The 14,138-nt window shown below is 39.1% G+C and overlaps 1 protein-coding gene across 1 annotated transcript in view; it reads right to left on the reverse strand.

The window, feature by feature from the left end:
• The window catches only part of LOC121635480 (collagen alpha-1(XXVIII) chain-like), a 60,461-nt gene extending 56,743 nt beyond the window's left edge, over positions 1-3,718 (reverse strand). Inside the window, exons 1-3 of the mRNA XM_041978644.1 lie at positions 3,458-3,718; positions 3,183-3,349; positions 1,359-1,933 (exon numbers count right to left, since the gene is read on the reverse strand). Of these exons, the coding sequence (XP_041834578.1) occupies positions 1,359-1,933; positions 3,183-3,333 (726 nt within the window). The 5' untranslated portion in view covers positions 3,334-3,349; positions 3,458-3,718. The remainder of the gene's footprint in view (positions 1-1,358; positions 1,934-3,182; positions 3,350-3,457) is intronic.
• Positions 3,719-14,138: the final 10,420 nt, after the last annotated feature.

A 14,138-nucleotide genomic window follows, 5' to 3' on the forward strand; every position in this document is an offset into this window, starting at 1 on the left:
CTGCTGTTGGGTTCTTGCATGCCAGCAGAATGTGGTCAGTCAGATGCAACGCTTTGGAAGCAAAGTTTCCCTTCATCATATTTAGATGCATACCACTTGTGTCAACAAAAAAGCTCAAGTTTGAAGTGGTGTTTGGAGAGTTTGTTGGATAATATTGCGTGTGTGCAGGTTTTTGCTGGATTCTGGCACTTTACTGAAATCGATTCTCTCACAAATATGCAGCACATGTGCCAGCCAGGAATCTAATGGTGACCCAAGACATTGTTGTGCAACACATTTTCTAACCACTACTGGAGTCTATACTTGGCAAAAAGCTGGGTTAATCAATACATAAGTGGTCTTTAAAATTCAATTTAATTTAAAATAAAATCTTTACTCGGTTAGATACATGCAGATGATTGTCATATATGCATTTTAAGACTAGCTGCTGAATAAGACTAACTATGTTGACAGGAAAGCTGTTACTATAGCAGCAGGTGTACATCAGGGACACGTGCTGCCACAATAGTGGGTGGTTTCAAGAACAGAAGCAGGGGAAGTAGTTGGCTGAATGGAGAAGCCAAACATGCTAACATTTAAAGATGTCTGTCTGCATAATGTCTTTTAGAAATTTCCATCTGCCATAAAGATCTGCCCTCTGGTGAAAAACAATTATCAAACACATGCAGATTCACAGCTGATGTAAGTGCTAAAGAAATGTTTCTCGTAGCCTCTGGGTGTTTATTACAAGCCTGAGCATGTACACCAAAACATGTTATCACTTCTGTTAAGTTACCTTATTTAAACTGTATTAAGAGGGATGTGTAGAATCTTGCCAGCTTTTGTAAGTCAGATTCCTGTTTTTTCTTCTCTTTTCTTCAAAGTTCACTGACAATGTAATTATGCCTAAGGCAAGTTCTCTATGTTGAGTTAAAAAAAGCTCCAAATCAACCTTTGACCTTCGTTTAAATGTTACATACAGTAAGTAGAAAAGAATCATGAGTTCAGCAAGTGCTTTCAGTGGTGAAACTTTGAGGATATTAAGCTGAATTAATGTTAATTTAGCTGTTTTCAGAAGGAACTTTTTATTTCTTATACACCTCTTTTTTGAACTACTTTTGGATTTTGAGCTCCCTTGAAATGAACTACAAGGGCTACAGACTGAAAACATGGGAAGATCTGAGGCAGGGAATTGTGTTTGAGTTTTATGTCGTATTTTTGTCATGCATGACATGAGAAAGCATAAAAACCTCATTCCATTTTCCATCTCAAAGCATTCAACTTCAAACTACATTAATTTTCTTTATATCAATGTTACTGTTCATGATGTAACATGCAAAGCAAACATTTTTCTTTTATTTCTTTTTTTTTTTACTCACAATCTCCTTGATAACTTTTTCCACTATGCCATCATCCTGCAGGTTGTGAAGATAGCGGGAAGCTGGGGAACTAGCAATTAGACGGAGCTGTTTAATATTGGTAGGCTCATTCGCCTCACGTGTGATTCCTATCGTGAAGAAACGGATTCCCTGGTTTTTTGCATCGGCCACAGCTGAAAATATGTCTGGGTTCCTTGGGTGCGAAATGCCATCAAAGAGCAGGATGGCCACTTTGATGCTGCTGGTATCTGACTCCTCCAAGTAGATTCGGGTCAAGTTGGTGATGGCATAGGTGGTATAGGTGCCGTGGCCAATGTAAACAATTGGAGCAATTCTGGCCTTGAAGTCTTCAATGCCCCTCCACTGTTTGAAGGTCTGCTCTATGATGACATGGCTGCTGTACTGCAGGAGGGCTGCTCGGGAGCTGAGGCCCCTGCCGGTCTGTAGCCGAAGGCCCTGGAGCCGGTCCATCACACTTGTGGCAAAGCGCTTCTCGTGGGCGTGGTTGTCCTTGGCGCTCTCTGAGCTGTCGATTAGAAAGGCCAACTCCAAACTGCAGTCCTCATCAATGAGAGCTGTGAAGAACACAGAATAGTCAGGAAATACCACTGTTTTTTCTTAACTAATTATGAAGCTACATCTAAAGCAAAGCAGGATTCTACCCTGTGCAACAAGTTTAGCACAAGTCTTTTTAATTTTTCCAAGACTTAAAAGTAAATAAAAACAACTTTCACTATAATACACACAGCTGAATTACACCATGCTAACAAAGGCTAATAATCACCCGACTTAGAATCATAGTTAGCCAACATATGATAAGTAATTCTTATTTTTCATCAACAAAGCAAATGTGCTGCAAGTATTATTCAAAATGACTATTTTATTCACCGTTTGATTAGCAGGAACAACGTAGATCATGTTTCTTTTTCAGAAACATCAACACTGAATGTTTTGGCTACATCACAAACCATTCTGTGTACTGATCATAATATATTTTTCCTGTAGTACAATTTCCAAACTAGCTGTTGAAATTCTCAGCAATATGTCCAATTTGCTTCCGTAAGTGTTCAAATTTAGGATACCACTTTCGCTGAGTTATGCTTGAAGCTCATTTTAGCAGTGACCTAGCTTGATGTATTCAGATGAGTAAACAGTTAGGCTTGGGTCTGTTAAGCTAGCAGCATCTGCTAGCTACCATGACATGTTGTGGTTTTCTAAGGGATTTTTGTCTTTAAAATAAACAATATCTGCACAGAAAATATTAAAGTATTTAATTTCATAACCAACTACATGAAGACCCAAGTGCTCACTAACAAATTGATTTAACAAATAGGGAAGGTTTTTTTATATATATAATTTGGTGGGGCCTTCAGAAGGAGGACAGTAGTGATTTATTGATAGTTTGTCTTTACAGGCTTTCACCTTTTTCAGAAAATTGTGCTAAGTTCAAGAACTGAAGACAGAATGGAAGTTTCTGCTCTTGCTCGTGTACCTTTGCCTGTGGAAGGAGGTCAGAGATGTAATATAGACTGAGGATAAATCACATTAATCTTCACAGAAATGTGTCACAGAGAGAATGTGCCTGGGGAAACAGGATTCTTAGCGAATATAACATTTAGCTAACAGAACACTGAACAGTCACACAGGAGATGGATAGCTCCGAGGCCTGGAAGATATGATCAGTCCAAGTGGATTTCATCCTCCGGCAATGTCACTGCCAGGTATCGTGTTCTATATTTTACCTGTAATAGTTTAAATTTCACACCTGCACATCACCTTCAACAAAGAGGAGCATCAGTAACATTTTGTGTCAAGAAAACCTACATTTGCCATTTTGCGGTATGGAATTTGTTGAATAAAGTTTGCTCTTTCTCCTGGTGGTTACGGTTTCATCTTCATAGTCTTCTTCATAATTTTGTGCCCAGAGACACTGAAATCTCCAAAACAGCAGGAGCCAATGCAGAGAAGAGACCATGACGCCCCCTAGAAGGCTAAAAAAAATAACAGAAGTGGATTTATAAAGGTAAAGTCCAAAACACATTTAGTAACAAGCTTTAAGAAGCATGCATGCAAGTGAAGTAGGAATCAAGGATGCATACCTCACAACGTTGCAGACTTAAATCTTTAACTTGCTCCACTATGAACACTGTTGCTTTCCTGGCGTTAACGGGTAAATTCAGAAAGATGATGCAAACAAATTAAAAAAGAGCTTCTTCATTCACAATAAGTTGGCTTCCATGTGCAGAGTATTAAGCTGAACGTCTTCTTGAGAGTCTGCAGGTCAAATAGACACCATATAGTCACACCATCAGTAACAGCAGCAGCATTGCCCAAAGTTCAGTCTTCACTCTGGCTCTCATGGGACTCCCTTCAACTTCAAGTCATTGTACGCTTGCAGCAAATGAAAGGAAGTCCAGCCCTTTTTTAAACTCACTCACTCCCTCACTCTCTTTTGTATAGGCTGTGGGTGTGGAGCTATGGAGGCAGAAATAATCTAGAAATCCCTCCTCATCACAGAGCAATGAGTGTCCTTTCCATTTTGTGCAGGGTGCCTTTTTATTTTTAGTTTTTTAAATGTGTGTATATATATATATATATATATATATATATATATATATATATATATATATATATATATATATATATATATATATATATATATATATATATATATATATATATATATATATATATATAAAAATATATAAAATACAGTTTTTAAAGGATGATTTCCAAAAATAGACAAAAAGTTAAAGGAAAATTAAAAGAAAACACACATTATAGCCAGGTGTCCCTATGATGAGTTTATTACAAGTCCAAGCCTGGAAATGGTTAAAAAAAATAATAATAATAAAAATAAATAAATAAATAAAAAGAATCACATTCAACCTAAAGTTTCTTTGTATGGTTTTTTGCTGTTAAAAATACTCTTTAAGAGACATGTCATCTAAGATGATCTCGTAAAAGAATATGCATCAAAATACCATCCAGCTACATATAAAGTTACTACAAAGGATCACCAGCTGATTTAGAGACAGTATATAAATATAAATAATCATAATTTCAAATGAATCCCTTCTCAGTTAAAGGTCCAGTGTGGAAGAATTACTGACATCTAGTGGTAAAGATGGGTATTGCAAGTTGTGAATGTATGGTGGCCGTCAGTAGTCAAAGATATTATGTGTGAGTGGATCCAGCAGCCCCAGGTGTAGCGAGGACTGCACTGCAGGCATGTGTACAGTCTTCTTCTGTGGTGCTTTTAAGGTGTTGCGTATCCAAACAGAGCTCTAGCTCCTATTAAACAAAGCCTCTACTGCAGTTTTAAAGCTTCACACAGTTATTTTTATTCATTTTAATAATGTGTATTTCTTTCTTTCTCTTTCCTTCCTTCTTTCCTTTCTCTTATCTGAAAACCCAGATCGTAGTTGAGATTAAAATTCGATGCATCGCCCAGCCCTAACCCCATGGTGAGCTGACAGAAATACTTAATTCTGAAAGAATAAAAACAGTTTTAGTGAAGTGATTAGATAACAATAGAAAATGTTTTTAATTCTACATTATCTTTTTTCTATATTTTTTCTTTTATGCTCTCCACCTTTTAAATCTTAAAGCAGAAAATATGTCATTTTGACTGCGACATATCCAGACAGACAGAGATGCTGCTTCCAGCTTCATCTTCTCTTTTCACATCCCAAATTTATCAGCTCTGAATTTTTCCCTTTTTAAGAAATGGAAGGGAGGTGTGATGGTTTGTTGAAGTGAAAACTGAGTCTGAAAGTTGATAAAAGAGGGTTGGAGCTCCGTCATCTAGATGTGGAAGCTCGGTGTGTGATCACAGTGAAAATATATTTCTGTCGGGGGTTTGGACTGAACCAACTCACTAGGAGGGGGTTCAAGTAAACCCACCATGCGTTCAACCGTTTATTAAACAAATATCTAACCAGACAATCACATAGCAGCATTTAGTCATGTAGACCTGCTGAAGTTTAACCGACCTTGAGTTGCTAGTATTCACCAGCTATATTGTTCTAGATATTGTTCTATTCTACAGTCATTTAGCAGACGCTTTTATCCAAACGACTTACATTTGAGAGTATTGTGCTAAGCATTTAGTGGAACTTTTAGAACTATTTTTGCTTAAATGAATAGTTCCTGAATGAAACAAATGGGCTAAAACATCAAACGTTGGAATGACAGCAGTGTTGCATCTCTGCGGCTTCCACCAGAACAAGCGAACACTGTCCCGTTACACAAAGTCTTTCATCCACTGTCTGTAAAACTGTGAGACTGCAGAGCAGCTACAGTAAAGCATCTTTCCTTCATCTTTTATTTTGTTCTGGCTTCAGTTCCCGTACAATAGTTCAGAAAACAGGAAATGGTTAGAGAAAGTTTACCTTCAGGCTGCACACATTGCTAACACCATGATCGGTCATTAATCATCTGTGCTTTTGGCATAATTCACTGAAAACATGCATGTCAGGAAGTCACACAGCAGAACACTGAAGTTAAAGTCTGGAACATCAGTCAGCTGGATTGCTTCACATCGTTTCTTCAAATGTTCCCAGAATAAATCAGATCTGCCTGTTGTACATTATCAATAAACTCCAGCACTGACCCACCCACAACATTACACTCCATTTCCATTTATATTTACAGCAAAGGTCCATTTTCAAGATTAAATGCAGGGCAGCTCTGTGTGAAGAGGACCCAAATAAAAACCCATGGGAAAAAACACAAAACACCAGAGTGGCAGGTCACTGCATGAGCTTGACAGAATAAAAATGAGTACAGGGATCGAACCAGGCCTAAACTAGACGACAGAAAAGAAGCCGATGCTGCACATAGACAGGAAAGACGTGGATCTGCTGCATGTAAAATGCTGCAGCAACATTCTCATGGTCTGAAACTTAAGGAAAGAAAAGTTGCAGCTCAATAATTATATTCTAATTCCCATTTAATTCCTGATTAGAGAAATGTTATAATCCTGGAGTCACATGGAGGAACATCAGAAGAGTCATGAGCATTTTTATTCTCAGCTCTGCTAAAGCAGGGAAAGAGGAGCTGTCACTCAAGAATGTTCTCCATAAAAAATAGCCCTCCTTAAACCCCATTCAGCTCACTCTTGTTTGTGATTAAACAATGCCCCAAATCCCTTTAGTCGTTTTGATGTTTTGTCTACTTGGAGCTACTTCACAGTCAAACATCGGAAGATGCTGATGTTGATATTCTACTTTTGTCAAGTTCATTTAGTTCTCTGGATATTTAGTTGCTTTCCTTTTCTTTTTTGGCATCATACACATATAAAAGCTAAACATAGCACTATATTTTAGTATTACATGACATAAAAAGTAGAAAATCCCCAACTTTCTGGCAAAAAATGACCTGAGAACTCAAGTTAGGCAAGAAAAATTCCAAAAACTGCCTTTAGCTAGGATACATTTAACAGCAGGTAATCTGAAATAATGAGCCAGCATGTTTATCCTGTTGCATTTAAAGTCTGATAACTGATTTTATTGTTTTAAGGCAAGCTTGATAAGGTCCTTAAACTAATCGGCAAGTAGCTAACATTCAGTTAGTATGAAAACAGATTATTGTGATGGCTCATCAAGAGCACGGCGATCCTGGGAAGATGCAGCTTCCAGTGAGACGCCATGGTATTTTTATTATTTATTTATTTTTGTGTGAGTGTAATTCCACGATACAGGATTTAAATTAGCTAACTTCTTCTTATGTAGTATATCATATAGACTCGAGGAAAAAGAAAACACGAGCATGCAGGTCTTCGTCTATTAAGCTGCAGAAGCAACCTCTGAAGTCTTTTATATCTCGTAACCCCTCAAGGTATCTATGAGACTTGACTTAACAACTGTTTTTACAAGATAACTCATGTTCTTTAAACATATAGTTTCAACATAAAGGAGAAGAGTCCTGACATCTGAAGGTCTTGACTGGTGCATCAATTCAGTTTTAGATTTCTGAGTAATAAAAACAAATGTGTTATACTAGTTTAAATCCACAGAAGAGCAGACAACAGCCCGACTCATGATAATCTGCAAGCAGGTTTTATGGGACAAAGTCTACAACCTTCTCATAGCTGAGTTAGCAAGCTGGCATTAGCTAATTAGCTACGAGCGTCAACAGAAAGATCAGGATGAGATCAACAGAAAAACAAAATAAAAATGTGAATATTTAAGAATTTAATGTAAACTTCTTCTGAAAATAATGTTTTTAATCATGACCATGCTAACCATGTTGGCAACATGGTGAGGAGGTGGTGCTTTTATGCTCGACCTCTTATCCAGAACATAACCTGCTCCGCAGCAGGTTAACCGCTCAGTGTAAGTTACCATGGTGGTTTACCCAAGTAAGAAGTGGTAAGAAAACCCAGGGTTGACCCTGAAGCTACCGTGATGAGAAAAAATACTGCTTTGTCATACGGGCCTCGAGTGTGTTGTAAAGAGGAAGTAGCTGAAAACAACAGAAAATCTACAAAATAAAACAGGAAATAAAAGGGTTGAAAACTTGACCTGAAACAAAGAATGCATGAAACAGAAACCCAACAAGAACTAAGCAAAAACCCAGAAAGCATTACAGTAACCACCTCTCAAGAGAAAGCCCAGACAGTCTAAAACTGGACTACAAAGTCCGAACTGAAGCCGGGCGTGAAGAGGGCAGGAGGCCGATCAGACTAGTGAGGTCAGTCCTGATTGTTAGTCAACCTTCAGTCAACCTGGCCTGTAAAAATATTTTTACTACAGTTTCCCACAGTAACAAGCTTGCTGCTTATCCATTCAATAACAGTGTGGGCGGCCATTATACGGCAGCTCCGCCATACATGGATGGTCACAGAAGAAACCATGAAAGGGAACTATTTTTTAGAGCAAACCCCATAAGGCCCATTTATGCTCGACACAGAAGACAGACACACAGATGGACAGTTTCATTTGCTTTCTGTGTTTGCTTTCTTCTTTTAGGGAGTTAGCTACCCGTCGCTTGACTTAGAAGACAGAGAAATACCACAGGATATTACGGGGGCAGTGCTGAGCAGAATAGCTGACATCCGACCAGCAAAAGAAACAAACCAAAGAAGAAGAGGAATAGGAAGAAAAAAAATAATTTATTCTATTTTATTAATCCCAACTGGGAAATTCTTTCTCTGCACTTAACCCATCCTAGTTGCTAGGAGCCGCCAGATTCCAGTGCCCAGGGAGCAGTTGGGGGGTAAGGGCCTTGCTCAGGGGCCCACAGTGGTTTACTTTAGTTGCCAGTCCAGGGACTTGAACCCAGGTTCTCCAAACCCGAGCCCACTTCTGTAACCACGAGGCTACCACTGTCGGCTTGTAGAACTTTAAATTTAGCACTGCCCACTAGTGGAGGAATTGACTTAACAAGACAAGCAAAGTCTTGAAACATTCGTTTTAAAGTCTGAGTTCATTATAAAGCAGGTACAGTAAAGTTACACATTGTGATGGTGATCAGAAATGGTGACCTCTGTGATCCTGGCTAAGTGAGGGTCAGACTATAAGAGGGGGGACATAGATCCCCATTTCTGAAAGCCATCAACACTAACCAACAGCACATATATGAAGTTATTATAGTTTACTCGGTGGTAAACGTTAAACTTTTTACCATGAAACTCTGGAATCCGATGTCCCAAAGCAAACACACATTTACACACTGCTGTCAGAGGGCGGAGCTTGCTCACCAATTGATGCGTTTCAATGACACGTCTGTTATTCTGGTTCATTTATTACAGTTGAAGACTACATTTGTTGTCTGTATTTCTTTGGGTTTATTATAAATAAAGTCACACATTCTGATAGCTATCAGAAATGGTGACTTAGGTCACCCCTCTGGACTCTTAACAAGACGTATGCAGAGAAATGTACACTATCGCCGCCCCTGTGGTCACAGATTCTGAAGGGTCACAGATTTTGGTGTAACAACTGAACGGACATCAGCAACCTTCCCTCCTCCCAGACAGTTGTTGGGGAAATTTGACTCAACCGTGTACTGATCGCCGATCACAGCGGGATGTTTTATAGCTCATCAGAGAAGTTCAGATGTTCAGATGTGCAGCAGCAGGCATTTTGTGATTGTGAAAAGAAGAGTAGGTAGTTGTAACAAAGCCTACATCCGATCAGCAAACATCAGTTAGGGGAAGACGTGACATGACACCCTCACTAGATCCGATTTTCTGTGGTGGCTGATCATCATTAGATTTTAACGTGCTTTTAAACTGCTTGGTGCATAGTAGTGCTGTGTACTCATGCTCATACAGTAAATATTCATTTTATCCTCAGTTACATACTTAAATACTGAACAACTTATCGGGCGTTTGTGTGTGTGTGTGTGTTTGTGTGTTGTGGTGATTTTTAAAAGAAATTTGGGTTTGAAATTTTTGACTATCTGGCAACACTGTCGATAGCTCGGTGAGGAGGAGGAGGAGGAAGCTGCTGCATAGACAGGACCAGAGAGTCTCCAGACCAACCATGTTCATGCAAAACGCAGGAAAAGTTTTGAAAAATGCGGGAAAAGTGCAGGAGTGGAATCTTCTCAACAGGACCATCATCTTCCATAGGAGCAACGCTCGTTTTATTTCATCCATGTTCTTTTTATTCTTAAATCCATCTTTCCCATCACGCTTCTCTACCTCCCGCCATCATAACGGAGAAATGACGGATGTATGGGGCTTGTCATGCAATTAATTACATTAAACAGTTTGTGACAACCTTAATATTTATATATAATTTAGGGAATAAGCAAATCCTGGCTCAATGCCGACATTAGAAGAGATCATTATGTTTCAGTCCCTCTTAAAGAAAACATGAATGTTTTGCAAAGTATTCATTTAAAATTCAAAACCTTTTACATTGTTACGCCAGAAGCTAGAAACGGGATCTCCACCTGGGGAAGATTTCTGCAATATTTATTTCCATGATCTTTTATTTATATATTACACAATATTTGTTGATAAATTTTAGTCTGGACCACAGAGTGAGACAGAGAACATTGCCTGGAGGTTTGCTGCGAGCAAGGTTATTTTATGATCATCTCTGAAAAGATTGTCCTGGTGGAGACGACACAGGTTTGGCTTTGTTTTAGAGATCAGAAGCATTAAACATTTAATTACTCCATGGTGACGATCTGAACCATGCTGGTATCTGCTGCTTTGGCTTGCACAGGACAGGTCCAGTCTAGGACCCCCCTCCCTGTGCACATGGCTGACCTCCTGGCCGAATGACTGCAGCTGCAGCATCCTTCTCATGTTCAGGCAACTTTTTCCTCAAGAAATTCTTAATAAGAGGCAAAATGGGAATTACTAAGAACTCTTCCTTGTGCCTGTAATTGCAATAATCAAGCAACACAAAACACAACAGCCTAGCAACACATTAATCTCAGTCATTCGTCATCAGACTTTACTTTGAGGCCTGCACAGGCTGCATAAGTCAAACAGAGTATGTTCTGTGTTTTTGCAGACAAATTCAGACGAGTAGAGTCGAATCTCTGCGTGCAGATGGCCAGATAGTCATCTGTGGGTTTAGGGAGTTATGCCAGACCTTCTACTGTCAATCACAGTAATATCCAAAAACAGTAGGTGTGTATTTATCCAGCTTATTCAAAGGAAAACTAAAGGAATACCATGAGTGTTTGGAATATGTTGCACATACTCAGTTGAACAAACCTCTGGTTGCAACTTGTAAAGAACATTTTTTTTTAAATCTGTGTAAACTGACTGGCACACCTGAACCAAATGAATGCATCGCTACCAGCCTCTGCAGAGCTGACCAACATGCAAATGAAGGAATTCAGCCACTTGATTCAGGGGTGTTGGAGAACAGATGCATCTAAAAGTTGCTGGATAGTAGATATCCAGGACTGGACTTGGGCATCCCCGGTCTACAATATTGTATTGAATATTGATTGAAAAGGGAATTGTATTGAAATGTAAAAAATGTGAATATTTTGCTGCAGCATCCTTCCAGTGCCTATCCCAGCCACATCAACTGACTGAGAAGCAATGCAGGAAGGGTGTCTCCAACTCTGAGACTGATGGGGTGTGGTATTGATCCAATACCAAGTAAATAAAAAGGGCTAGTATCGTCGATACCGATATGTATTTATAGGGTTGTAAAAATTAACCCATTAATGCAAAGAGATTAATCTATGGAATTAATGCATTCTTTTTTTAAACACATAAAAGAAGTTATTACACCATAAATACCAAAATTTGAAATTGTGGCAAGAAAAGCTGTCCAGATAGCAAAAGTCACTTGGCCCGGATCCGGCTCAGCGTCAGCGTCCCAGATCCGTCTCAGAGTCAGCGTCCCGGATCCGGCTCAGAGTCAGCGTCCCGGATCCGGCTCAGAGTTAGCGTCCTGGATCCGGCTCAGAGTCAGCGTCCCGGATCCGGCTCAGAGTCAGCATCCCGGATCCGGCTCAGAGTCAGCTTCCTGGATCCGGCTCAGAGTCAGCGTCCCGGATCCGGCTCAGAGTCAGCATCCCGGATCCGGCTCAGAGTCAGCTTCCTGGATCCGGCTCAGAGTCAGCAGCTGTCTGGGTGATTTTAGGCATGTAGGTCTTGATGATATCACACTAGTATTGATCAATATTAATACCAACGCTGGTATCGATAATATTGATATTTGGATCGAATCACCCACTACTAATGTCTAAAGCCCCATTTAAACCAAGGGGTGCGGGTTCATGCGGTTTGTTTTGGTAGACTGATCTCTTGGTGCATTCCAGTTGTCTTGGTATTCCGAGCGCCTGAGATCAGATGACGTCATTACCAGGTAGTCGGTGTTCCAGCTGCACCAACTCGAAAAAAAATAGATGCAGAAAATAACAAATTAATTGTAAAGATGTGGACCATGAGAACACCAGCTAATTTAGGTGATAATGATTAATAAACCATACATACTGATGAGACATTTCACAAAGAACTCCACCTTAACAACGTAATTATAAATAACACAATAAACTCATAAGAAATAGGAGAATTGACTCCGTTACTACTTCCATAGGAATAAAGAGGACATGAAGCAGGCAGGTGCATCTAATCAATGCTCAAATTAGCTGATCATCATGTGAGCTCCTCTATAAAAGCAGATGTTTTGGTAATTGGTTGCACTGGATCATCCATGTCTGTGTTAACATATTGCCAAGGAAGAAAGACATCAGCACTTCCCTTGTCCATTCCTTTGCTGACTACATTGTAAGACAAGATCAAAAACACATGTGAAGATCAAAGATGATTTTTAAAAAAATACTTTTAAATGTGAACTGGCTTTCCAGCATGAAAACAGGACAGAGTTTGTTTGTCTAGACTGGCGGCCCCCAAGACTCCACCAGCCATCTGAGATGTTTGCAAAGTCATTCATAAAATAGGAATTACTCTGACACGTTTTCTCATTATCTGGGAAAGATGAATACTGAAAAAACGTCTGGATCATCCAACAATTGTTCTGTTGCAGCATACAGCTGGATTTTCAGTGTGTCAGCAAGCACATGCCAGCGCATCCCTGCTTATCTCTCCTCGGGTACAGATCTCTCCTCTAGTACTTTAGGAAGTATGAAACATTCTTTAAAATATTTTGCTGTGAACAATTTCTGGGTCACATGCAGGAGGAAAGAGATTAAATGAGGAGGCTGAAATCAGCCAAATAAAAACATACTTTGGTCTCTGAGAAAGAGGTGACTACATATGTACAAGAGGATGAGGATGGAAGGAAGTCATTTAAACCAGGCTGTACTATGATTAATTATGTTAAAGGCCAAACATCTATTTAATTACAGAATCCTTTATACTAAATAACCAACAGTAAACTGATAAGAATGAGTAACTTGAGCTGCCACATCTTTCAAAAAGTGTTTTGATTAAGCAATTCAGGGGAGAAGTTGTTTTTTAAATGAGTCTATAGGAGTCAGAGATGTAGTGGAGCCGCCATCTAGTGGTTATTGGTGGTATTGCTATTCAAGTTTTACTTCAAACACAGTTTGAATATCTGCACCTTTTATATCCAAGATAACAATGACAATGAGAAATAATTTCAGAGGGATTTATTTTTATCACCTTAATTTAATCTTTCATACATTCATTTAATGCAACACACCGTTGAGATAGGGGTAATTTAGAGATCAGGGTTCTGTGGCGGTACGGGTCGGAGCAGGTTTCTGACAGGGTACAGGGTCGGATCAGGGGTCTGTGATAGTACAGGGTCATACAGGGTCGGATCAGGGTTCTGTGATGGTACACACTATTTCTCATTATTAGTCTACATAATTACATCTTCATTTTTATACAGAAATGTGACACAAAAGCAGGTAAAAACCATGACATCATTGAGTTAAAAAATTATTTTGGAAGTCAGGGTTTTTTGTCTGATTTAAAAAATAAATAAATAAGTACAGAAGTCCTGCAGATCAATGCACTAATGTCGGTCAAGTTGCCAAAGTTGTACCAGCTTATGGTGAAGGAGAGAGATGGTGAGATTTCATAGAGGTTTGTGATTCATGGTTCTACATCTATTAAAAAACAAGCATAATCTGGTAAATTGTGGTCAAAACGTGTATATTTTTGCTTTGTCTCTTGGAGATGATGGTACAGATACCAACCATAATCAAAACATTGATTCCAGATTGGTACAACAAATATTTACATTGGTATTTACTATTGTGAAGTGTTAAACATATTCTCCCACGCAGATTTATATTAAAAACACTACTCATTTAAATAATGACCTGGACTACATTTAACCTTTTCTCTTGGTTGCCATT

The sequence above is a fragment of the Melanotaenia boesemani genome, chromosome 24, assembly GCF_017639745.1.
Source record: "Melanotaenia boesemani isolate fMelBoe1 chromosome 24, fMelBoe1.pri, whole genome shotgun sequence".
In the NCBI taxonomy this organism is placed as follows: Eukaryota; Metazoa; Chordata; class Actinopteri; order Atheriniformes; family Melanotaeniidae; genus Melanotaenia; species Melanotaenia boesemani.